General features: G+C 64.3%; 1 protein-coding gene across 3 annotated transcripts in view; it reads left to right on the top strand.

The window, feature by feature from the left end:
* Positions 1-463: 463 nt before the first annotated feature.
* Positions 464-23,774, top strand: part of LAMA5 (laminin subunit alpha 5) — a 52,769-nt gene continuing 29,458 nt past the window's right edge. For all 3 annotated transcript variants that reach the window (XM_033840424.2, XM_033840423.2, XM_033840422.2), the window contains exons 1-11: positions 464-824; positions 5,182-5,334; positions 14,635-14,752; positions 15,546-15,664; positions 15,749-15,919; positions 16,062-16,159; positions 20,553-20,668; positions 21,084-21,202; positions 21,305-21,395; positions 21,599-21,733; positions 21,921-21,983. In XM_033840424.2, coding sequence (XP_033696315.1) covers positions 543-824; positions 5,182-5,334; positions 14,635-14,752; positions 15,546-15,664; positions 15,749-15,919; positions 16,062-16,159; positions 20,553-20,668; positions 21,084-21,202; positions 21,305-21,395; positions 21,599-21,733; positions 21,921-21,983 — 1,465 coding nt within the window. In that variant the 5' untranslated portion in view covers positions 464-542. The remainder of the gene's footprint in view (positions 825-5,181; positions 5,335-14,634; positions 14,753-15,545; positions 15,665-15,748; positions 15,920-16,061; positions 16,160-20,552; positions 20,669-21,083; positions 21,203-21,304; positions 21,396-21,598; positions 21,734-21,920; positions 21,984-23,774) is intronic.

The following is a 23,774-nucleotide window of genomic DNA, read 5'->3' as shown; positions in this document are numbered from 1 at the left end:
GCTCTGCCGGTTCTGGGGTTGCGGGTGGGGCCGGGCCGGGCCGTGGATGGGGCAGATGCCGGGGCTGGACCCGGAGCGAGCGTGCCTGACTCCCGGCCGCGGCACCTGACCCGGGGCCGCCGGGGGCGCTCGGCCGCCGAGAAGTGCCCGAAGTTAGGGAAACAAAGAGCGGAGCCGCTGGACGGGGAAGAGCGGGCCGGCGCGCCCGGGGCCTGGGTGCCCGAGGGCGCGAGGGGGCCTCTTGGGACCGGGAGCCACGCCCCGGGGGCCGCCGCGGCGTCGCGTTCCCACGGCCCGGCCCGGGGCCAGCAGGTGTCCCTTCCGAGAGGCCGGCCGGACCGGGGTCCCAAGGGTTAAGGCGGCCGGCAGCCCCTCCCCCCGGCCTCCCCCGCCCCCTCCCCGGGGCGCGGGGCTCGGGCGCCCAGGCGGGCCGGGGCGGGGCCTGACGTCCGCGGGCGGAGCGAGCCGAGTCGAGCCGGGCCGGGCGCCGCGCTGCAGACCCGCCAGGCTCCAGCCTCGCTCGCGGTCCCCGGAGCTGGAAGATGGCGAAGCCGGGCGCGCGGCCCCGCGATTCCCGGGGCCCCGCGCCGCTGCTGCTGGCCGGGCTGGCGCTGCTGGGCGCGGTGCGGGCGCGGGAGGCAGCGGGCAGCGGCTTCAGCCTGCACCCGCCCTACTTCAACCTGGCGGAGGGCGTCCGCATCGCCGCCTCCGCCACCTGCGGCGAGGAGGCCCCGACGCGCGGCGCCCCGCGCCCCACCGAGGACCTCTACTGCAAGTTGGTGGGGGGCCCCGTGGCCGGCGGGGACCCCAACCAGACCATCCAGGTGAGCGCGGGCCGCGGGGCGGGCGGGCCAGGCCGGGGTGGCGGGGACGCCGGCGCGGGGCACGCACCGGGCTCGGACTCCGGAACTCCAGCCCGACTCGGCGAGGAGCCCCAGGGGCCGCGGAGAAGCCAGGTACGGACTGCGGCCCCCGCCGCCCGTCCCTACGCCCCGTTTCCGCCTTTCGGCGGACGGAAGGGACCCCAACTCGGCCCTTCGGGCTCAGCCAGAGAAGTGCGCGTGTCCCAGGGAAGGCGGCACGCAGCGGACCCGGGCGCGGCCGGCACCGCTCGAGTTCGGCGGCGGCGGCTGGCCGGAGGGGAGGGGCTGGTGCCTGGTCCCCGGCGGCCCCAAGTCCTGGGATCCCGGCGAGGGCGGGACTTGGCCTCCCCGGCCGGCTGCCTGTGGGATGGGGGCGGACCACTCCGCCTTCCCCCGGGACAGGCTGGAACCTGCTGGCGACGGGATGGGACGGGGATGGGGCGGGAGGGGCCAGACAGAGCTCTCGCTCCCGCGGGTCTGGGGAGTCGGTGGGACCCTCAAGGTGGGAGGGGGACAAACGGAGGGACTTTTAACTGAGGATGGGAACACAGACCGGCTGCCGCTCTGCCTGGGGCGATAGGGTCTGCCCCAGAGGCTCCCTGCCACCCCGTGCTAGGCCCATCCTCCCACCCCTGCCAAACCTGAGGGAGAGTCTGGGGGCCCCAAGGCTGTTGTAACCTGAGCCTCAGCCTCCGGGGACTTGCTGCCACCTTTCCGGTAGGAGAGGCTGGGGGAGGGAGGAGGTAGTTGGAGAGTAGAGTGATGGGGTGGGTGATGAATGAGGGAGCCTCAGCTGGGGCCCCTTCCCTGCCGCCTGCCCCACCCCACCCCCCAGGGAGGGAGGAGTACGAGGGGGCCCTGGTGCAGCAGAGCCATCCGGGACAGAAATGTCACCTCCCGCCGGTTCCTGGACCCATGATCTCCTCAACGCCCTGTACAGCTGAGCAGGAGGTCTCAAGCCCACGTTTCAGGTGGGGAAACTGAGGCCTGTGAAGCCCCAAAGCCAGACCAGGATCTGGCTGGGGTGAGCGGGGCGACCTGAGACCCCAGCACGGGCCCTTAGCGCTTCTGGGTGACATGTGGAGGAGAGGCGCTTGGGGGGGGGGTCTCCAAAGCTGCTCAGAGGGCCTGGCCAGCCCTGGCCCCCCCCCCCCCCCCCCCCCCCCCCGCCTAGATGCTCAGCTGGGATTCCGCAGTTAATCAGCCCAGGCTCCAAGCCATCTCCCTGTTGGGGAGAGGCGCCCTGTTGCCCACCTGTGCTGCCTGGCCCAGGCCCTTGAGGAGGGGCAGCTGCGTGGATCCTTGAGGGAGGGGTCATTTATTACCACCTAAAGGAGCCGCACAGGAGCTGGTGGCCTGGGGTCAAAGGCCTTCTCCTTAGCTGTGTGGCTCCCCCCCCAGCCTCAGGCTCCTCATCTGTAAAATGGGAACAACACGAGGGCCGGCCTCACCCGAAGTTGTGAGCTTGGCCTGAAGGGCTGGGGAAGCTGTCCGTCACACAGTGACCACTTGGCAAGTGGCAGTGGCTGTGCATGGCAAGCGAGGGGGCCCTGAGTGAGCGCTTCAGCCCTGCCCTCGCAGCTCCCAGTCTGGCAAGTTGGAGCTGAAGCCTCTCTTTGAAACTCTGTAGCGCTCAGCCATCGCACCCCTCTGCTGAGGCTGCCAGGGCAGAAAGGCCAGCCGGAAAGGCTGAAGGCCGACCTTAGTCAAGTTGCTGGACCCACTGGAGCCTCTGCCCTGTCCTCTTGGGGAATGGGATCTGCTCACCGCCCTGGCTTCCTGTTGGGTTGGTGTTTGGGCCTTGCCCACAGACGCTGGAGCTGAGTGGCCAGGCGCACCTCTCTGTCCCAAGAGCCCAGTCTCGTGGGTGGGTCAGGGAGGACGTGGGCCCAAGGCTGCAGGCCAGCAGCTCCCAGGGCCCCCTGGGGGAGATAGGACAGAAGCTGGCCGGGGTCATGCCACCTGGGGTGTGGGGTGAGCCCTCATGGGCATCGGGGCAGCTAGGGCAGGCAGAGGGCTCCTTGGGAGTCTGGCCCTGCGACTTCAGGTGGGCATCGGAGGAATTCCGTGCTGGCCCAGCCCCGCAGGGGAAGTCGGGGGCTCGGCTGCCGGCGTGGTGACTCACTGGGAGGGGAAGTCCTTATCACTGCTCCTTGCTTCCTTGCTCTGTTCCTGGCAGGACCCTCTGCAGCAGAGGGGCGGAGAGAGGCTGCTTTCCCCAGCCCCATCCGCCAGGCAGAGAGGTCGGCAGCGACCACGTCACTGAGCAGTCCCGCTGCGGCCACATGGGCAGTAGAGTCGTCATCTTCCCCTGATTCTCTGGGTGGACATGAGCAGACACGTCCCTTGGCTCCCTTGACCAAGGGAGCCTTCTTTGGAAGGCCCACCCCAGCCAGATGGCCCTACCCACCACCTCTGAGAAGCCCCCCAGCTCCGCCAGGCCCTAGACAGCCCCCACGCACGTGCTTAGCGCTCTCGGTGAGCCTCTCTGAGCCCCTCCTCTGCTCACCCTCTGGCCGCTCCCACAGGTCTGGGAGCCGGAGCCCGGGTTCCAGTTTGGGGTTCAGCGTTTGAGCTGGTAGTATGGCCTGCACAGATGGTACCCCTTTTCTGGGTGTCCTCCATTGCTCCAGCCCCTCGGCGTGGCACCTCTGGGTGGTGGCCTCAGGGACACAGTTAAGAACGAGGCAGGTGCGCCTCCCCCCGCCCCCCAGGAGGCAGTAAATGGAGAATTGCTAATAGCCAGACGATTCCACGTCTCCCGCGGTAGAATAAATAAAGCGCAGTGATGGGAGTTGTGGTCTGGAGCTCTGGGGCTCTGCTGAGGAGGTGACAGCTGAGCTGGAGGACAAGAGATCAGGGTGCCAAGGCCCCAGGCAGGAGCAGGGTAGAGATGGGGTCAGCCAAAGCGCCCAGCACGAGGGGTCCTGGGAGCCCCTGGGTGGGAGGCTCGGTGCCTGAGTCTGCTGCCTCGTGGTCTCTCCATCCCGGGCGCACCGTGGAAGCCAGGAGCACACGTGTCCGCGCCATGCGTGTGTGGAGGCTTGGGGGCCCTCTGTGGCTGCCGGGCCTGGGAGTGGGGCAGGGCATCTCCCACGCTCCCACCTCTGACTCCTAGGACAAGGTCTGGCCCCCTGGGAGGCTGGGAGGGGTGGAGTGGCCGCGTTTCCCAGACGTGGCCTCTCTGGGCCTCAGACAATGCCAAGTCTCCGAGGGCTGCCTTTGTGTGCAGAGGGACAGCAGGTCTGGTTTCCTCTGGGGTGGGAGGTTGGGCCTCCCCTGGGCCAGCAGCCAGGGCCCAGCTCTGCCTCTGCCCCCGCCCCCGAAGCTTCCAGCGCCTACTCCTCTGCCATGGGGACAGCAGGCCAGGATGATGCTGGGAGCCCCCTCTCTCCCCTCAGGGGGCTGGGCCATGACAGAAGCAGCTGCCAGGCCCCGTGTGGGATCCGTCAGTCCTACAGTGGCCGAGGCAGGTGCCAGCATCGCCCCCACTCTTCACCCCGGGGCGCTGAGGCTGCCGTGACCTGGCCCGGTCCCAGGGCTCGGAAGTGGCAGAGCCAGGAGGTCCAGGCCTCGTCTGCTGGCTGCCCGCGTGCCTCCACTCTGGGGCCTGTCCCCACAGGCCGCTGAGGTGGCTTAACTCCACCTGTCTGGAGACCCTAATCCAGATGGGCCTGGGTGAGAGCCTGGTGGAGAGGTTTGGGGGATGATGAGCTGGTGGAGGTCGGGAGGGGCTCACATCGGGCCTGGGCCTTCTGGCTGTAGCCCCACCTTCCTTTCTCTTTAGGTCCCCCCCAGGCCCCATCCTGCAAGAGCCCTTCTGAAGCCCCCTGCAGTGGCTGGTGGTTGAGGGGCGGGGGTGGGCGAGAAACGTGTGACTTGCCCCTTGACCGGGCTCTTACCTCCTCAGCTCCAGCTACATTGGCTTTCTTGCTGTTTACTCCTTGTTTGCTCTTCCTGCCCCAGGGCCTTTGCACAGCCAGCCCCTCTGCCTGGAGCACACCCGCCCCCTTATGGTGTAGGCCTCAGATGCCACCTTCTCAGGGAGGCCCGCCATGTTTTCCCACCTGCAGCGGGTGCCCTGCTCCCTCCTTGCTCTCCTGTTTCCTCTGTAATGGGTGTGATCATCTCTCACATGAACCGTATCCCAAGTTGAGAATCACATTTGCTCTCAGTGTGTACTTGCCAGGTGAATGAGTGACTGGAGCACAAGGGTCCACAGATTGGGGGTGCAGCCAGTGTGATGGGGTGGGAGGGTGACCAGAGGGGTAAGGAGTCCCAGCCCTTCTTGTCCATCTGACCGCCCCTTCCCCTACAGGGCCAGTACTGCGACATCTGCACAGCTGCAAGCAGCAACAGGGCACACCCTGTGAGCAACGCCGTTGACGGCACGGAGCGCTGGTGGCAGAGCCCACCGCTGTCGCGTGGGCTGGAGTACAACGAGGTCAACGTCACCCTGGACCTGGGCCAGGTAGAGTCCCTTTTTCGCCTTCTGCAGCCTGTCCCCTATGTCCCTGGCCAAAGGGCTCACCGTGGGGCGAGGACCAGAAGGTGAGGTGTCCACCCAGAATGAGCTTGGGAGGCTGGGCAGAGGCTGGGCACAGACGGGCTGCTGGTGGCAGGCCCGTACAGACGGAGGTGTGGCACTGGGCACCTTCCGTTTGTTTTCTCAGCATCCTCGTGGTGCACAGGGAGAGAGGGGCGCCGGATGGGGGGCTTTCCAGAGGTCACGTGGAGGGTTAGGGTGAGGGGCGCTAAGGGGACAACACGGAGGTGGGGCTGAAATGCTGTGAGCCCTGGTGTTTACTCTGAGGAATTCCTCTGCAGGGAGCCAGGCTCCACTGGCGGGAGTGGGAGGGGCTCCAGGAATGCAGAGGAGGCCAGAGAAAGTGGACATTCCTAGGATACCTGTGCTGCAGAGGCCAAGAGGGGTTAGGTGTGCCCGCCCAGGCCCCTGCACAGGCAGGGGTGGGGGATGGGAGCCAGGCGTTTCCCAGTGACAAACGAGCCCCCCTTGGTGGACCTGGGCTGCGTCCCACTCCTCATGTGACGTTGTTAGGCGCCGGGCCTTGGTATCCTGGCCTGTGAAATGGGCCAACAGTCCCGATGCCTCCTTGGATGGGGTGGGGGAGGGGGAGGTAGGTGAGGCCAAGCCCAGAAGCGGCCACAGCTCTGGGCCTGCCTGGGAGCTGGGTTACAAGGTCGATCCTGCTAGACCTCGCCTCCACCCCCTTCCCTGTTCATGGGGCCGGGGAAGGAGCTCTAGACCCGTGAGTCCAGGTGCCTGAGTCCAGGCCGGCTTTGCCACGGTCCCGGTGTGTGACCTGGTGGGTCTCTGCTCCTTGCTGAGCCTCCATGCCGCTGTCATCCTGGGGGCGTTGGAGGAGAGGTGGTGGAGCATCTCCTGTGAGCCTGGCTGGAGGGGCTGCCCATCGCGGGCCCTGCCTGCGGCTCTGGGGCTGGTGGTGCTGCCTGACCCAGGTCTGGGTGGGGCTGCGCCGATTTCGCTTCAGCTCCCTGGGCTTTCACTGCATCTGTGCTCTCTTTCCCCCTGGAGGCAGGGAGGGACCTCAGCAACCCTGTGCGTCCCCGTCCCCGGGTGCCCCTCTCTCTGGCACTGCCACGGGTGGGGGAGGGGGAAGTGCATTCTGCCCCTGCCCCAGGGTCAATCGGGGAAACTTGTGCTGAGCTACTGGGCCCTTCTCGCCCCTCCTCCCCCGTGGACAAGCCTGGCCAGACTAGGGCAGGGCAAGGGCCCTTGCTGGGCGCGCAGTGGCCTGGTCTCCATGACAACCCCGGGGTGGCCCGGAGCAGGAGGTGCAGTGGATGGGGCCGAGGGGCAGCTCGGATGGCGCTCAGCTCCCCCTGGCTCTGTGGCCTCTGAGGCTCGGTGTCCATATGTAGGAAGTGGGCCAGCGGGGTGGAGGCCGGCGGCACATCTGCTTTGTAGACTGGGCCTGGGCCGGGAGAGGGTTTCACTGTGTACATCCTGCTCCTCTAAGCCGCAGTTCCCCCGACTGTAAGATAACGCAAATGTAAAATGACTCAAGTGACTCTGTAGGCTGGGCCTGGGCCATTTCCAGCCCTGTCTGGGGGGGAGATTGACCCACCCATCCACCTAGCCATTCTTTCTCTCTCCCTGCCCCCCATCTTTCCTTCCTTTTTGCCACCCACCCATCCACTCATCCATCCACCAGCCCATCCACCTAACATCCATTCACCCACCAACGCTTCCTTCCATCTACTCGACCCTCCCTCCTCCCTCCTCTCTTCCTTTCCCCCTTTACTGACTTCCCAAAGCCCCGTCTTGGTTGGGCCGGGGGGCTGCCAGCCTTGGTTGGGGTGGGAGCTGGTGAGCATGGGGGGTGCCCACCAGTGTGCTTTAGAGCTGGGTGGAGCGGAAGGGCCCAGGTTCCAGCTCCGCGGGCGAGAGCGCTCTTTCCGGGGCACGTTTCTGAGCCACTGTGGAATTTCAGGGGAGACGTGCGCGTTCACCGCCTTCCCTTTCGGAAAAGGAGCTTGTTGCCCCTTCCTCCCTTGGCCACTGTGCGACGACTGGGTCCCTTCAGGGTGCCCTGCTCACGGGGGTCGGGGACAGAGACCAGGTCCTGCGTCGGCCGAGGAGCCCCACTTGGGGTAGGCGGTAGGGGAGGACGGAGGTGGCATAGGCTGGGGCACTGGGCGGGAGGCGTCTTGGAGGAGTGGGCCCGACTTGCCCGGCTGGCCCTCACAGGGGCCCCGGGGTCTGTATCCTCAAGTGCCCCCAGGTCTGGTGAGGCAGCAGCTGGGGCCCGCAGTCAGACTGAGGATGTCCCCAGGCAGGGCAGGACCCTCTGAGCACACTCCCTGGGGCAGATGGGGAGAGAGGCCGAGTGGGAGGGGCCTGGCTAAGCTGGTTCAACCCTGGGGGCTCCCTTGCTTTGGGGTGGGGCTGGGGCTTCTGTGAGGAAGCGGGCTGAGTGGGCAGTGGGGCTGGGCACTCCCAGTGCAGCGGCTGCCAGGGGCCTTTGTTCTGGGAGCTGGAGCGGATGCCCCGGGAAAGCGGGGCGGGGCAGGGCGGGGCGGGGTGATGGGGCGGCTGGCCCTGGGCATCAGGAGGACTTCCTGCCCTGGGGAGGACAGAGGGCTGGTGGGGCCTGGTCCCTGCGGCGTCTGCCTGTGGGGGGCCTCGGAAGCCTGCTCGCTCTGTCTTCCGGTCACACCTCATCCTGTTCTGACCTTCCCCGTTCCAGGGTGGGTGAGGGCCGAGGGCCGTTGGACCCTCTTCCCCCATTTTGCAGATGGAGAACCAGGCCCCAGGAGCAGAGACCTGGTGGGAAGGGCGTGGCGAGGTCTAGGCCTTTGCCGTTGCCCTGCTCACCATGTGGGTCTCAGCCAGGAACCCTCAGACCTGAGAGAACTGAGCTGTAGGTCTGAGGTTTGCGGGCTGCTCGCCTCGGAAGGGGGGTTCTCCAGAGCGGGCAGTCTGCGCGGCTGGTGACTGAGGGGACACTGGCCTGTCCTCCCGGGGGGCACAGTGGGTTCTTGCTTCTCTCCTGCGTCCTGCCCGCCTCAGGCTCCCCGTCGCGGAGCCTCACCCGTCCACGTAGCCCCGTGGTCTTAAGGAGCTGGGCAGGGTTAGGGCTGGCCCTGGGGGGCGTCCCCCACCCTCTCCAGACGCCCGCTTCCTGGCCTGGCCATGGGGAGGGGCTCTCGCCAGCAGCCCTCGCCCCTCACCTGCGGGCTGCAGCCCTCATTCCCCAGATGCAGGTGAGGAATGCAGATCCCCTGCTGACCGTGAGCTGTGTTTTCTCCTTGTGCCCTGGGCGGGGTGGCCCCTTATCCCAGCCCTGAGAGGCTGGGGCTGGAGGGGCGTGGCCTGGAGACCAGGTTGGGGGGTACAGCGGAGGCGGAGGGGGTGAGGTGCAGAGCGGGGCTGGGCTGGTGGTGGAGCGTAGGCTGGGGGAATTGGGTGTGAGGCCAGAAAGTGTTGGTTGGGGAACTCTAGAAATGCCAGGGTCGGGGGTCTGCCCTCCCTGGGGGATGGCAGGGGGGCGCCAGCTGCCCCCCACCACGTGGGGGTGTGCGCAGCACCTGGGGAGACAGAGCCAGTGTGGAGGAGAGGCCGGGCTTGGCCGGGCCAGGCTCCCTTCTCTAGGTGCGGGCGCAGAGAGCACCTGCTGGGGCCTTGGCGCCGCGCTGAGGGTCCCGGACGTGCCGGCCGTTTTGCGGCCGGGATGCCCCGTGCAGGTCCGCCCTGCCCGCCGCAGTTCTGGGCCACACACCCTCCAAGCTGGCCCACTCAGGGCTCCCAGGGCAGGCCTCCTGGTCCTGGCGTGCCCGCCAGTCCTCTGGGTTATGAGGTCATGGTCACTGGCCTGGCTGTCCAGACCTAGCTGGGCGCTCCGCCACATGGCCAGTGCCCCAGGAGGGTCAGCGGGTGGCTCGAGGGAAGTGGCAGGAAGTGTGGCTGGGCTGGCTAGGCTCTAGCTGCAGGGCCTGGCAACCAGGACAGGTGCAGCGGCTGGGCCGGAGGTGGCCCCTTGAGCTGGGATCCCGCGGAGGAGAGGGCGGGGCGTCCGGGATGGCCTCCCCACCGAGGGTCCTCGGGCCGGCACAGGCCCCACCTCTCCTCGTGGGAACCGCGAGACCCTGCCTCTCTCTGCTTGTCGCTTTGCTTGGAGGATGCGGGGCCGGAGGGGCCCCCCGTGCCCGGGGCTGGGGGCCGTTCGTCCTCGGTCCCCTGGCCATCCTGGCACACTCGTCTGCTCACGCTGGGCACACACAGACACCCCCGCCACCCCACACTGACTCCCCCAGGCTCTGGTGGCCCCCAAGGCTTCTGTTCTCTGTCTGCTTTTTATCTTTTAAATTTAATTTATTTATTTTTGGCTGCGTTAGGTATTTGTTGCGCAGGCTTTCTCTAGTTGCGGCGAGCGGAGGCTACTCTTTGCTGCGGTGTGTGGGCCCCTTGTTGCAGTGGCCTCTCTTGTGGAGCACGGGCTCTAGGCGCACGGGCCTCAGCAGTTGTGGCTCGCAGGCTCAGTAGTTGTGGCTCGTGGGCTCCAGAACACAGGCTCAGTAGTTGTGGCGCACGGGCTTAGTTGCTCCGCGGCATGTGGGATCCTCCCGGACCAGGGCTCGAACCCGTGTCCCCTGCATTGGCAGGCGGATTCCTAACCACTGTGCCACCAGGGAAGCCCCTTCTGTCTGCTTTTAAACAAATGCCACGGCGTTGGTTTCTGGCCATACAGCTCACACCTGAGACTAAACTGTTTGTGTGTCGGGGTCCCCGTGGGATAAAGTCCACTTCCTGTGGCCTGGGACTGCCCATCTGGCCTGACCTGGGCCAGGCTGTAGGGAGGATGGGGTGGGGGCAGGGCCTAAAAACCCCCCTTCAAGGCAGGGGGCCCAAGACAGCCCCTGGGTGGTCGGTGGGGGTGTGTGTCTCTGAATCCCCCCAGGCTCAGCTCCGTTGAGGTGCTGGGCCACATGGGCATTTGCCCTTCACTCTAGCTGGTGAGCTCCTACAGAGCCGTCGGAGCCCTTCCACCCCCACCCAGCCCTTGAAAGTCCCCCTGCTCTGCTCCACACACCAGTGTGTTGGGCTCCCGGCCCCGCAGTCAGGGTCCCTGGGGCCTGTGCCTGCCCTCTCTACATTTCAACGTTTTATTTTTCTTTCCAGCAGTGGCTCTTCCACTCCGGGAGTTACATCCACATGTGGCCTGTTTTCAGGCTCCCGTTGTGTGGGTGGCCATTCTTATTTACCCAGTTGGGGGCCCGAGTAGACACGCCTGCCCGGCTGGCCCCCTGCCACGGCGTTCCTCTTTATCGAGGCTTCCAGGTGGGGTCTCTGCAGAGAGGGCAAACCTGGGTGCGCCGGGTCAACTGGATTCAGCACACAGGGCCCCGAGGGCCGGCCCAGCAGTCTGGGGTGGGGGGTCCAGGAGGGTGGGGAGCCGGCCCGGACGCCTCGTCTAGGAGGGGCTTCCTGCCGCCGCCCAGCCACGGCCTGGGACCCTGGCCCGTCCCCGGGAATCGGCACGGGGCCCGGCTTCCTGCAGGGCCGGGGCTGAGTCACAGGCTGCCTGGTGATTCATGTCGCCTGGCCCAGCGGTCGGGGGCTGGGCCCCTCCTGCCCCAGACAGGGGCACAGGGCCTGGCCTAGGGCTCCCCAGCCCCAAGATGGGCCAAGGCAGAGGGGGCGTGCGCTGGCCCTGATGACCTTGTACTCCCAGGGGCTCCAGCCCCAGCCCAATCCCTGGGACGTGGGTGTCTGCGCCCGGGAGGCTGCCGACCAGCTGTCACCTCCTGCACCGCCATCCCTGGGGCTACAGGGACCCGCGCGGGGTCTGCAGCACCCGTTTCCTCTCTAGCCCTCCCTGTATTTCCTGACTCCAGCCCCGCCCGTGTTCGCTCCCCTCCTTCCACCTCTGCCTCTGGGCACCAGCGTGTGCGGAGTGGCTCTGGGTGGCGCCTCTGCGGCATCCCTGCCAGGTGGCTGCCAGCTTCTGCGGGCCTCTTCCCTTTCAAGACTTTCAGAGGCTTCACGGCATTTTGAAAGGGCCTGAACCCTGAGCCCTGGTCTCTGACTTCCTCTGTGCTTGTCCCACTGCCCCACGCCCACCCAGGGCCATCTAGCCGCTGAGGCCTGGGACCCACCCAGGGCCCCCAGCTCTCGCTGCAGGGCTCTGCAGCCCCCTGCCACCCTCCGCCAGGCGGCGGTCATGGGGCGGATCCCCTCCTGGCGAGCCCTGGCCCTCCGAGGTCGGGCTGCGTGTGGGGGCCATCAGGGGAGCCGTGGCCGAGAGGCGAGTCCGGCTGCTGTCCTGGAGACGTGCCTGCCCCAGAAGAGCCTGATATTTAAAAATAACTCCGGAGGCTTTTGTTTGGCTTTTGCTTTAAAAGACTTTTTTTCCTTTTGCACAGAATTCTGTAGCAGCGGGAGGGGTCAGCCGGCGTTGGCACCGAGTGGAGCCGAGCAGGCAGGGGCGGCGTGGGGAGGGCCGTGTCCAGGGAGGCCGGGGGTCCGCTCTCGCTCCCGGGTCACGCCCAGGGCGGCTGTGCGGCCCTGGGAACCAGGACCAGGTTGGGGACAGGTGGGGAGAGCTGAGCGCATGCCTTCCCGTCGCTCCAGCCTGGGCCGGGGCCCCTGTGTGCCAGCCCGATGACCAGGTGGACAGATGGACAGAAGGCAAGGGTCTTCCTTGGAGTGCACCCAGCGTGCGGGCCTGGGGGCAGAAGTTTCCATACTGCCTGTGTCCTGCCCGATTAGCATCTCCGAGTCAATATTTGTGCAAGTGCTCTCAGCTGGGAAAAATGCGACCGGCCCGTAGACCTGGGGGAGGGACAGAGCTGGCCAGCGGAGGGTGCAGCCTGGTGGCCTCGCTCAGGGAAAGGCGGGGGTGGGCCCCAGGGGGCTCGGCGGGAGGCTTTAATCGCCTTGGGGGCCTTCAATGCGGGCCATGCTGCCGCCCCCAGAGCAGCCTGTGTCCACGTCCACTGCACACCCAGGCCCCCCACGCCGCCATGCCCCCCTTTCTCACGAAGACCCCTCCTGGCACAGGGGCCATCTGAGATCCCCAGGGCTCCCTGGAATGCCTGAGAGTTGGCCAAGTTGCCTGCCGGGTGTAGGGTCCATCCCCCCAGAGGCTTGAGCCCCTCCCCTGACTGGGCAGGGCAAAGTGGAAGATGATCTCAAGGCCTGGCAGTGGGTGAATAGGCCCTCATTCCCCGCCAGCACCCAGGGAAAGGCCATTCTTGGCCTGACTTGGGCCCCTCCCTGTAAACTCCAGGCCTTCCGGGAAGGGCAGGACTCAGAATGGGCGTGTCTCAGGGTCCCAGGACCTCATGCCCCCTGCCCCCCACCCACCCTGCCACGCCTGGATTCTTAGCAGGCTGGCCTCCTGAGGGATGGGGCCATGAGGTGTCCATGCTCCCTCCACTGTCCCTCGAGGGGGTCGTCACAGCGGCTTCAGGCTGACCAGGGGTAGGGGGTGACTGTGCGCCTTGGGCGGCCCTGGAGAGCTTCCCCGCTCTGCCCCCATGTGGCCGTAGGCTCGGGGCCTGGCTGGCTGACCGAAGACCAGCTGGTCTGGGGCAGAAGTCCAGAGCAGTGGACACCAGAAGGAAACCTGCTCTTCTGGGCTGGGCAGGGCCCCGTTGAGGGGACGGCGGGCGGCCGGAGGCGTGACGTTGCCCTCAAGGCTGGTGGGCAGTTCAGAGCCCACCTCGGGGTGCCCCTGTGAGCAGGTCTGGCATGGGGGTGTGGGCCGGGGGTCTCCAACGGGGGCACAGGCGCTGTCCACGTATGGTGTGCTCACTAGCTGTGTCTCTGCCCCTCATCTGGGGCCCCCACTCTCTCCGTGTGCAGGGTGGGTGCCCAGGTCTCCCACTGGCCCTGCCCGGCTTTCCTTGGAGCCCAGACTTCACGCACAGAGACCAGCCTGGACGATGGTCTCGTCTTTGGCTTTGGGATGGGGGAGGGGCTCCCTGGCCCTCAGAGCTGTTGAGGTCTGGAAACCACAATCCCTACCCCGTGGTCACCACGCAGGGCAAGCTGAGGCTGGGTGGGCACCAGGGCGCTACCCCCAGAGGTGTGTGGGGTGCACAGCCGATGTGCGCTCTGCTCACGTGCCCACCCTCTCGGGGGTCTCGGTGACTCATCATCGAGGCCACAGGCAGGGCAGGTGCTTCTGCCTGAGCCCATGGGCTGTTCTCAGTGGCCCCAGAGCCCTTTCCTCGGGCCTGTGCCAGGTGGGGCTGGAGTCCCCAAGGCTAAGACCTGCCAGGCTGCAGGGCCAGGGGGCAGTTAGCCAAGGAGGGGCCCCACCAAGCCCCCAGGGGCACAGGACACAGGGACATCCAGGGATGCTGACCTCTGGCCAGGAGGAGAAGAGAGACGAGGGATGGGCCCCTCCCTGGGAGTGAGGTCAGGCCGAGACCCAGGGAGAGAGCAGCAGGTGGGCCCTGGGGGGTTCTGGACGCCTCTGGAAGAGCAGCCTCCCTGCTCCCTGGCCAGGTGCTCCCCCGACGGGCCGGGGCTGGGTTGGCAGGGTTTCCCCGCGCCAGCTTTGGGAGGGCCCGTTTTCATCTGTCTCCCCACTGGGGGCTCCTGACAGCGGCAGGCAGAGGCTGGGCCCTGGTTGCTCCGTGCTGGCTGCCCCTGCAGGCCGGTCAGCGGGTGAAATGGGCGGGTCCTCAGTTGGCTCTGAAGATGATGGGGGCGATGACCAGGGTGAGGCCGTGACGGGGGCCCCCATCCCAGGACAGGGGTTCACCGGCCTGCTGTGCGAGGAGGACAGGCTCCTGGGAGCTTGGGACACTGTCTGGCCATCATCCCAGGCCGGCCACCAGAGCTCTGGGGACAGTGGGATGAGCTCCTGCCTCGGCCTTGCCCAGCCCCACTGCCCAGGCCCAGGAGACAGGCTGCCCGCGTGTGCCCCGTCTGACTCCAGTCCCTGTCAGACCTGCGTGCAGCCTCACAGCAGGGCTCTCCAAGCTCCTGGGGTGGGGCTGGGCCCTGAGGCACCCCCAGGCCCGAGAGGGACCCTCCGGAAATGCTGGGTTCCACCGGTCGCCTCTGTGTCCTGGCGCAGGCCTCAGTGGCCAGGGGCCGGCCAGTGAGCGAGGGGCTGTTCCGGAGCCAGCCAGCCCTCTCACCTGGGTGTGCCTGGCCCTTGAGGGCAAACACACAGAGGTCCACTGTGAGCCCCACTTCACGGCGTGGGGCTGGCCCTCCAGGTGGCATGGAAGGGATCTCAGGGGTGTCCATACACTTACCGCCCCGCAGGTTTTCCACGTGGCCTACGTGCTCATCAAGTTTGCCAACTCACCTCGGCCAGACCTCTGGGTGCTGGAGCGGTCCGCGGACTTCGGCCACACCTACCAGCCATGGCAGTATTTCGCCTGTGAGTCTCCCGGGGCCAGGGGTGTCCCCTGGGGTGGGCCGCACGCTCTCTCAGGGTCTCCGGACAGCAGGCCTGCCCTCACGCCGGCTTCTGCATGGGTCAGGGCTGTCGGGTGCATGTCCCGAAGGCTGGTGGGGGTTTGGTGGCTTGTGTCCCTGAAACGGGCATGGCTGGGTCCAGGGGCCCTCGGTACCAGGAGCCTCTCATGCCATCTCCGGGTTCGCTCTGGACTGGCCTTATGCTCCGGCAGCTCCTGAGGTGACAGAGGCGGCCAGCTTAGCTGCCCGGTCAGGAGAGCACGGGAGCCCTGCACCCCTGCTCACTGGCCGGCCATTCCATGTGCCACCTTGACCAGTCATGTCGAAGGGTCTGCTTCGATTGGGCGGGCCTGAGACATGTGTCCCCCCAAACTCCAAGGCCCGAGAGTGAGTGCGGGGCGGTCAGTCCTATAAAGGACAGTCAGGAATGGTCCCCCAAGGATCGGGATGGCAAGGGCCACCCAGGGGACACACTTGTTCTCTGCAGAGAGAGGGACGGGCAAGGCAATCTGGGCTCGGGGCGGGGGCAGCCTGAGCCCTGGCCTTGCCCTCCTGAGGAGCTCCCCTGGCCTCCCAAGTGCCACAGTCTGAAGACCTCGAGGTCTCGAGGGTGGGCGGCGTGGATGCTGCCTCCCGGTTGAGGCCATGAGGCTCCAGGGAAGTCCGGGCACGCAGGGCAGCAGGGCGCTGCCGTCGGGCCTCCTCCGAGGGCTTCCCTGGAGCCCTGCGCCCTCACCCTCCGGCGGTTCCCGCAGCCTCCAAGAGGGACTGCCTGGAGCGGTTCGGGCCACGGACACTGGAGCGCATCTCTGGGGACGACGACGTCATCTGCAGCACCGAGTATTCGCGGATCGTGCCCCTGGAGAATGGCGAGGTGGGCGGGGCGGCGCGGAAAGGGGGTGTGGCCGGGCGGTCCCTGCCGGAGCCGCGCCCACGCCTGACCCGTGCCCCTCCGCAGATCGTGGTGTCCCTGGTGAACGGGCGCCCAGGGGCCATGAACTTCTCCTACTCACCGCTGCTGCGTGATTTCACCAAAGCCACCAACATCCGCCTGCGCTTCCTGCGCACCAACACGCTGCTGGGCCACCTCATGGGCAAGGCACTGCGGGACCCCACAGTCACCCGCAGGGTGAGCAGGCAGGCGGGGCTTTGGGGGCTGGTGTGGGCGGGGCCGCGTGGGCGCGGGGCTGGTGTGGGCGGGGCCGCGTGGGCTCGGGGTTGGGATCTGGGGGCAGGTGTGGGCGGCCGCTGACTGCCCCGGGCGGGCGCAGTACTATTACAGCATCAAGGACATCAGCATCGGCGGCCGCTGTGTCTGCCACGGGCACGCGGATGTCTGCGACGCTAAGGATCCCACAGACCCTTTCAGGTGAGACCTGTAGCTCCCTGCCCAGCCTAAAGGAGAGGAGGCTTGGTTCCATTACCCACCATGTCCCCCGCCCTTGTGACCTGCGCTGGCCCCTCACTGCTCGGCCTCAGTTTCCCCGTGTGCACTGTGAGGTGGAAGGGCAGTGCCTGGAGCCTGGCTTGGGCCTGTTTGCCCTGCTGCCGGCAGACGTGGAGTCTTGCCTGGACCTGCAAGCCAGCTGCCCCTCCACCCCAGCTGCCCCCAGCTGCCCCCAGCAGAAGCCCCCAGCCCGGTGGAGGGGAGTCAGTGAGAGGTAATCCGCCTGAGGCTGCATGTTTCTCTTCTCTGGGGTAGGGGAAGCTCCCCCGCCTTCCTTGAGAACACAAACGATGACACTCCCTGCTGCCCCCAGCCGTGATCACACCCTATCACCGGCAGGGGCCAAGGCTCAGGACAGGGAGTAGCCCAGAGACCCCCATCTGAGGAGGACCCCACCCAGAGTGGGGCTCTGAGCCCCACCCAGCGTCAGCCAGTAAGGCAGGGCCCACGAACCTGCATCTTTAACAAGCTGCCACTAGATGCTACGTGCCTAAGTGGCTCCAGGCGCCCTACATTCAGCAGTGAGCACGCAGCTCAGTTATCAGCTGGAGCCTGGCGCTCAGCCAGCTCTCCTGGCTCGCAGCCTCGCGGCCGGGTTTGTTCATCTGCTCTGCTCGTTCCTCCCTCCCTCCTTTTTCCCTCCTCGCTTTCCTTCCTCCCTCCCTCCCTCCTTTTTCCCTCCTCGCTTTCCTTCCTCCCTCCCTCCCCCCTCCTTTTCCCCTCCTCGCTTTCCTCCCTCCCTCCCTCCCTCCCCCCTCCTTTTTCCCTCCTCTTTCCTTCCTCCCTCCCTCCCCCCTCCTTTTCCCCTCCTCGCTTTCCTCCCTCCCTCCCTCCTTTTTCCCTCCTCGCTTTCCTCCCTCCCTCCCTCCCTCCTTTTTCTCTCCTCGCTTTCCTTCCTCCCTCCCTCCCTCCCTCCTTTTTCCCTCCTCGCTTTCCTCCCTCCCCCCCCCTCCTTTCCTTCTTTGCTCCCATCCGTCAGCAGCTGTGTGTGGCCCTCACACATGCTGCCCCAGGAGCACCTGTTCTGGGCAGGCCTGTGCCCGGCGCAGAGGTCCCGGTGGGGCTGAGCGCGCTGGGGGTCTTAAAGCAGGTCCAGGGCTGGACAGGAGGTGCTGGGAGAGGAAGCAGAGCCTGCGATGGGGAGCCCGTGACCAGGCTCCCCAGCCCCCGCCCCCGAGGGGCACCTCCAGCAGGGAGCGGGCGAGCTTCTCCTGCTGCTTCCCTCGCCTCAAGATCACGCAGCTCCCACTTCTGCTGGGGTCTTGTTGCTGTGTCCACACCCCAACTGATAGGGGAGGCGAATGAAGCCCAGACAGGGCAGGAGCTCACCCCCCGCTCTCACCGTCAGAGCTGCACCAAGAGGTGAGCCCCAGACCTCTCCAGGCATGGCTGATGGGTCTGAAGGTGGAAGAGGTGTGATCACACTCCCCAGGGGACTCAGGCAGGCCCTCAGGACCCGCCTGGCCTGTGCAGTCTCTGCACGGGCCCCAGGCGTGGGTTCCTGCCCGCAGCTTCAAGCACTGAGCTCGGGCGCAGCTAATTGCTCTGGGAAATTAAGTGCCAAGTGGGAACTCGTGATGGTTGGGAAGGGTGCCTGCTGGGTGGCCAAACTGGCCTCAGAGGAGAGGTGGGCCTGCCCTTGCCTGTTGGGAAGACGTCGGCATCCGCCCTGACTCGCCTGCACCTGGGCATTGACGGAGCTCAGCTCACCCTGCAGGTGGGGCTTGGGTGGGGCGCCTCCCCCAGAACCACAAACGCTGACACCCCTCACACACAGTGTCCTGCAGTAACAGCCTGCCCTGCCGCCTCTGCCCCACCCACTGGCCTGTCACCGTCCCTCTGCTTCCGCCCCCCCACCCCGGAAGCGCTCTCCCACCTCCGTCGCCTTGGCCATCGTTCTGAGGGCTGACTACCTGCCCAGTCTGTACTGAGCCCCCTGTTCATTCTCCCCCATCCCTTGGTTTGGAAGTGACATGTTTTGTCTCTATTGGTGTTTTAGTTGAGTCAGGCTAACAAGGTGCCAGAGGCTGCGCGACTTGCAAACAGAGATTTACTTCTTGTGGTTCTGGAGGCCGCCGAGGGCCCCCTTGCCTAGTTCATAGCTGGCTGTGTCCTCACAGTGGGGAAGGGGTGAGGGAGCTCTCAGGGGTCTTCTTATAAGGATGCTAGTCCCATTGACGAGGGCTCTACCCTCATGACCTAATCACCTCCCGAAGGCCCCGCTTCCAAACACCATCGCTTTCCGGGTTGGATTTCACATGTGAATTTTGGGTGGACACGAACATTCAATCTGTGGCGATTGGTGATCACCCTTACGTTTCTTTTCTAGTTCTGTCGATTGCAGTGGTAGCCCTCCCTCTTCAGCAGGCGTACTTGACCTCGCCAAATGCAGATTTAACTAGTTGTCTCCCTGGTGACCCAGGGTCCCAGAACACTAACCCCAGGCACGGTATCTGCACCCAGCAATGGGTCCATCACCTTGACTGCCAGCTCCTGTTCTCTGTCCTTCCTTGGCTGCCAGGGCATCCCTGGGGACTCAGTTTCCTTTTCCTTTAGTACTTTCCATGAGAGTCTGTTAGTCCTTGGATGGCTGTTCTGCCCTCACTCTCGGGTGATAGTTTAGCTGGCTGTAGGATTCCTGGTTGATGGCTGGCCGTGTCTCTCAGCACTTGGGAAATGTCATTTCAGTCTCTTGGCATCTTCTGGTGGTTGGGAGAGTCTGCTGTCATCTGCACCGTTGTCCCTCTGGGTTTTATGCCTCTTCTAGGTGTTTCTGTGATCTTGCCTCAGTGCTCTGCAGGTTTACTCTGCATTGTTGTGTAGTGGACATGTTTCCTGTTGCTCAAGGGTTGTGCTTTTTGAATTTAAAAATATGTGTCTTCGTTATTTCAGGACCGTTTTTGGCCATTGGCCCTCTAGGACTCTGAGCTCTCCCCTCGCTCCCTCTTTTCTCTTTCTGGAATTCCTGTTATACAGGTGGGAACGTGGGTGGTTTCCTTGGGTCTCGGGACTTCTTGTATTCCCGCCTCTGCCTCCTGAGCTGCTCTCTGGATGGCTTCTTCAGTTCATTGAATCTCTCTTCAGCTGTGTCTGATCCGCTGTGTAGCCCATCCTTTGAGTCTTTAATTTCAGTCATTTTATTTTTCATTTATAGAAGTTCTGATTGGTTCTTTGGTCACATCTGCCTCTTTTTCATAGCATTGTGGTTTTTATTATGTCTTAGGTTCTTTTGGTTATAATCTTTAAACACTCTCTTTTTATGGTTTCTACTCAATTGCTCCATTAAATGAAGCTCCGGGGTGCAGCCCTGCTGTTGGTTGCGTCGGGTGACCCTGTTGGGTTGTTTCTCTGCAGGTTCTTCAGCGGGGCTTCATCCGTGTGATGGGGTGTGCCCTGGATTGGGAAGAATCCCTCCAGCGTGGTGTTTCAAGGGCTTTTGACAGACACCCTACTTTTTGTGTTCATTTCTTGGTTTAGGGGTGCCCTGACTACGTAGATTCTTGAAAAACCAAACCCCGGCCACAGGTTCTTCGTCACAGATCCTTGGCCCTTCCTGTGATGACCTCTCTGTGGCAGGTTATTCCTGCTTCCTTCCTGAACACCAAGGAGCGGTGGGGCTGAGTCCCAGGGCCCTGCGGCCCCTCGTGGGGGAGGGGCTAGAGCATGATTTGGAGCTCTGGGTCTCTTCTTCTTGGACTGGCTCCTGGGGGCTGCTCAGGACCTGCACAGCACCACAGCTGTGGTGCTGACCCAGGACCGAGGGGCAGACGGCCCAGGGATGGGGCTGTGATTCCTGCTCTCCACCTGGCTGAGCTGAGGAGGTGTGTGCTGGAGATGGGGTTCTGTGCAGTGGGTGGCTGCAACCTCGGTCCTCAGCTGCGGCCAGCTGTCCACCTGCCCACTGAGCCAACAGGAGCTGCTCTCCAGGACAGCCGGCAGGATTCCAGCTCTCTGACTGGTGTCCACCCCCGGACGGAAGAGGAAGCCGTTCTTGGCCACTTGCTCCTGGGGAGGTGCCCTGGATACATGGGGGCGTCTGGCTGAGTCCAGGGCTGCCTGCTGAGCGAGACCTGGGTCTCAGAGCTGGCCCAGGAGAGCCGTAGACTTGGCCTCGGGTCCTGGCTGTGGTGGAACTAAATCCTGAAGGGCCCAGGGCTCCAGGCTGACCTGTGGACAGGGGCCACCCGCGCTGACCACTCAGCACCCTGCCCCAGCTCCCACCCTCCGTGAAGGCCCTGCACAGCCCCGCCTTTCTCGTGTCCCTGGGGGCCCGTGGCGGATCTGAGCGCTTTCTGTGCCCGCGTGCCCCCCACAGGCTGCAGTGCGCTTGCCAGCACAACACGTGTGGGAGCTCCTGTGACCGCTGCTGCCCCGGCTTCAACCAGCAGCCATGGAAGCCGGCAACCACGGACAGCGCCAACGAGTGCCAGTGTGAGTGCCCCCGCACGTGCTCCCACGCCAGCGCGGTGCTCTCACGTGCGCTCACGTGCACATGGTGTGCACACACGTTCACACAGGCTCTTGCATGTGCTGACGCCCACACGGTACACTCACACGCGCACACACACGTTCACACATGTACACTCTAGATACCGGGTATACACGCATGTGCTTGTGCACACTTGTGTGTGTGCACATGTGCTAACAATACGTACACGGCTCACGCGTGTTCACACACGCTTAAACACGCCCGCACGCGTGCTGTTGGCACACGGGCAGCGTGGCACGTTCTGTCCCCTGAGCCAGGCCACGTTTGGGGTCACCCGTGGCTTGCGGGACGTGCCCCAGGGGTCCCAGTCGGGCGGGGTCACGGAGGCGTGCTGACAGCTGAGCCCCCACTCTCCAGCCTGCAACTGCCATGGCCACGCCCACGACTGCTACTACGACCCTGAGGTGGACCGGAGCAACGCCAGCCAGAACCAGGACCGCGTCTACCGGGGCGGGGGCGTGTGCATCGATTGCCAGGTGGGCGGGGTCCGTGTGAGGTCAGGCGTGGGGCTGAGGAGGCGGGCAGGCTCTCGTGGGGGCGGGGCTGCCCCTGGACTCAGCGGCCCCGCCCCTCCACAGCATCACACCACCGGCATCAACTGTGAGCGGTGCCTGCCCGGCTTCTACCGCTCCCCAGACCACCCGCTCGACTCACCCCATGCCTGCCGCCGTGAGTGGGGGCGGCCCGGGTGGGGTGGCCTGGGCGGGGGCATTCCAAGGGGTGTCCAGGAGCAGGGTCTGCCCAGGTCGGGGTGTCCTGGGGGCCTTCGCGGCTCTCGTCCCACCTCCCAGGCTGGGGAGGCAGACGCTGCCCCTTCGCGGGGCCTGCAAGCCCTGGACTTGGGTTCCCCTGACTTCCCGCCCCCTGCCCAGGCTGTGACTGCGAGTCGGACTTCACGGACGGGACGTGCGAGGACCTGACGGGCCGCTGCTACTGCCGGCCGAACTTCACGGGGGCGCGATGCGATGCGTGTGCCGAAGGCTTCAGCGGCTTCCCGCGCTGCCACCGTGAGGGCGCGGCCTGGGGGCGGGGGCAGGCCCTGAGCCCCTGAGCATCCCCGCCTGCTGGGCTTGGAGCCGGGCGGGGGACCCCAGGGGGGCTCTTTCGTCCTGCCTGTATCTCCAGTGATGCCGAGAGACACGGGTGGCCGGGCACTGAGCCAGCCTGGCTGACACTTGCTGTCTCCTTCCTCAGCGGTGCCGTCCTTCTCTCACAATGACACGGGGGAGCAGGTGCTGCCGGCCGGACAGATTGTGCGTAAGTGTCCCCCGAGGTCTCCATCCTGCCCTGGGCCCCACCGGAGCCGTGGGGCAGGAGGGGCCACACCCAGGCCCCCGGAGAGCGGGTATTTCCGTTCTGTTCACCACGTCTCTGCGGCTTTTCATTTCATGCAAATATTACGTATTTGTGCTAGAAAACCGTGAAAAATATAGGTGGGCGGAATGCTAGAGAAGAGAGGTGTGCAGAATCGCATCTCCTGCAAACAAGCCCTCCTCCCTCTGCGTGCGCGCTGTGTTTATAAACACCCGTGTGCGCCGTGCGCGCTGTTGTGTAATCGCGTCTCCCGCCCACGCCATCCTGTAAAATATAGGTGGGCGGAATGCTAGAGAAGAGAGGTGTGCAGAATCGCATCTCCTGCAAACAAGCCCTCCTCCCTTTGCGTGCGCGCTGTGTTTATAAACACCCGTGTGCGCCGTGCGCGCTGTTGTGTAATCGCGTCTCCCGCCCACGCCATCCTGTAAACACATCCTTTCGTGTCCCACGTTGTGCAGACAGATGTGGCTCTTGCTTAACCTGCTCTCAATTCTTGGAAATTTAGGTTCTTTCCAGATTTTATAAAAATAACACTACAGTAAACCTCCTTGCGACTAAAGCTTTCCATGAATTCTTAACTACTTCTGTAGCACGCTTTCCTGGAAGAAGGCTCTGGGTCACTAGACGTGCATGTTCAGGGACCTTCTTGGCCACAGGTTGCCAAACCGCTCTCCTGACATAAAATCGTCTACCAGGTGGAATGGCAACAGCCACGTCACGTGTGTTGGGCGTTGCTGTCGCTACCCGGCAACATTCATTATCGCAGAAATCTTCTCATTGGTTCACTTCCCCACTTTTCGGTTTTCCTGGAATTGGGATGCGCCTTTCAGTTGACGGCTTACTGATGTCTAATTGGCCGGCGTCTTCCTTTCACAGCAGTACAAAATCGTGGTGCGTCCTGTAATTGGTTGTGTCTTAGATCAGATGGCATTTGGTATTTCCTTGGTTTTGGCTGCGTTTCTTTGCCTCGTTTGCAAGGTTGAATCTTTCTCTTTTTTTTTTTAACATGTAAGTATTTACTTACGAATACATTTTGTTTGTTTATTTATATATATATATTTTTCGGCCGCACCACACGGCATGTAGAGAACTTCCTCGACCAGGGACCAAACCCGCGCCCCCTGCAGTGGAAGCACAGTCTTAACCACTGGACCGCCAGGGAGGTCCAAGGTTGAATCTTCTCTTGCGTTTCGTGACTCCTGTTGCTTTCACTTGTGAATTTCCCATCCGAGGTTGTGGCTCAGTTTTCTTCTCACTGGTTTGCTGCTAGGAGCTCTTTCTGTATTAACTATATTATCTGTTCCTCACGCGTCACGTGCTTTCCTCCCAGTGGGTAATTTGCCCTTCCTGTTATTTTTTTCACTGAATCTGTTGACCTGGTTCTTCCTGGTGTCTGACTCGGTCATATCTCAATGGAGGTCCCTAAACCCAACTATTTGCATATCTCTTGGTTCTTTGGCGGTTTTCTTTTTGACGTTTAAATGTTTAGTTTTTCATCATGGGGTAAAGCAGGGGTCAGCAGGTTTTTTCTGAAAAGGGCCGGACAGTAAATGTTTTAGACTTAGAGCGCCGTGTGTTCCCTGTTACAAAGCTTCAGCTCTGCTGTTGTATGTTGCAGCTTGGAAGTGGCCATGGACCATGTGCAAGTGAATGGGCATGGCTGTGTTCCAATAAAACTTTATAAACCAGGCACAGGCACCTTGGACTGAAGTTCGCCAATCCCTGGTATAAACT

Source organism: Tursiops truncatus, chromosome 15, assembly GCF_011762595.2.
Source record: "Tursiops truncatus isolate mTurTru1 chromosome 15, mTurTru1.mat.Y, whole genome shotgun sequence".
Classification (NCBI taxonomy): Eukaryota; Metazoa; Chordata; class Mammalia; order Artiodactyla; family Delphinidae; genus Tursiops; species Tursiops truncatus.
The sequence above is the reverse complement of the archived record's forward strand: the minus strand, read 5'-3'. Positions and strand labels throughout refer to the sequence as shown.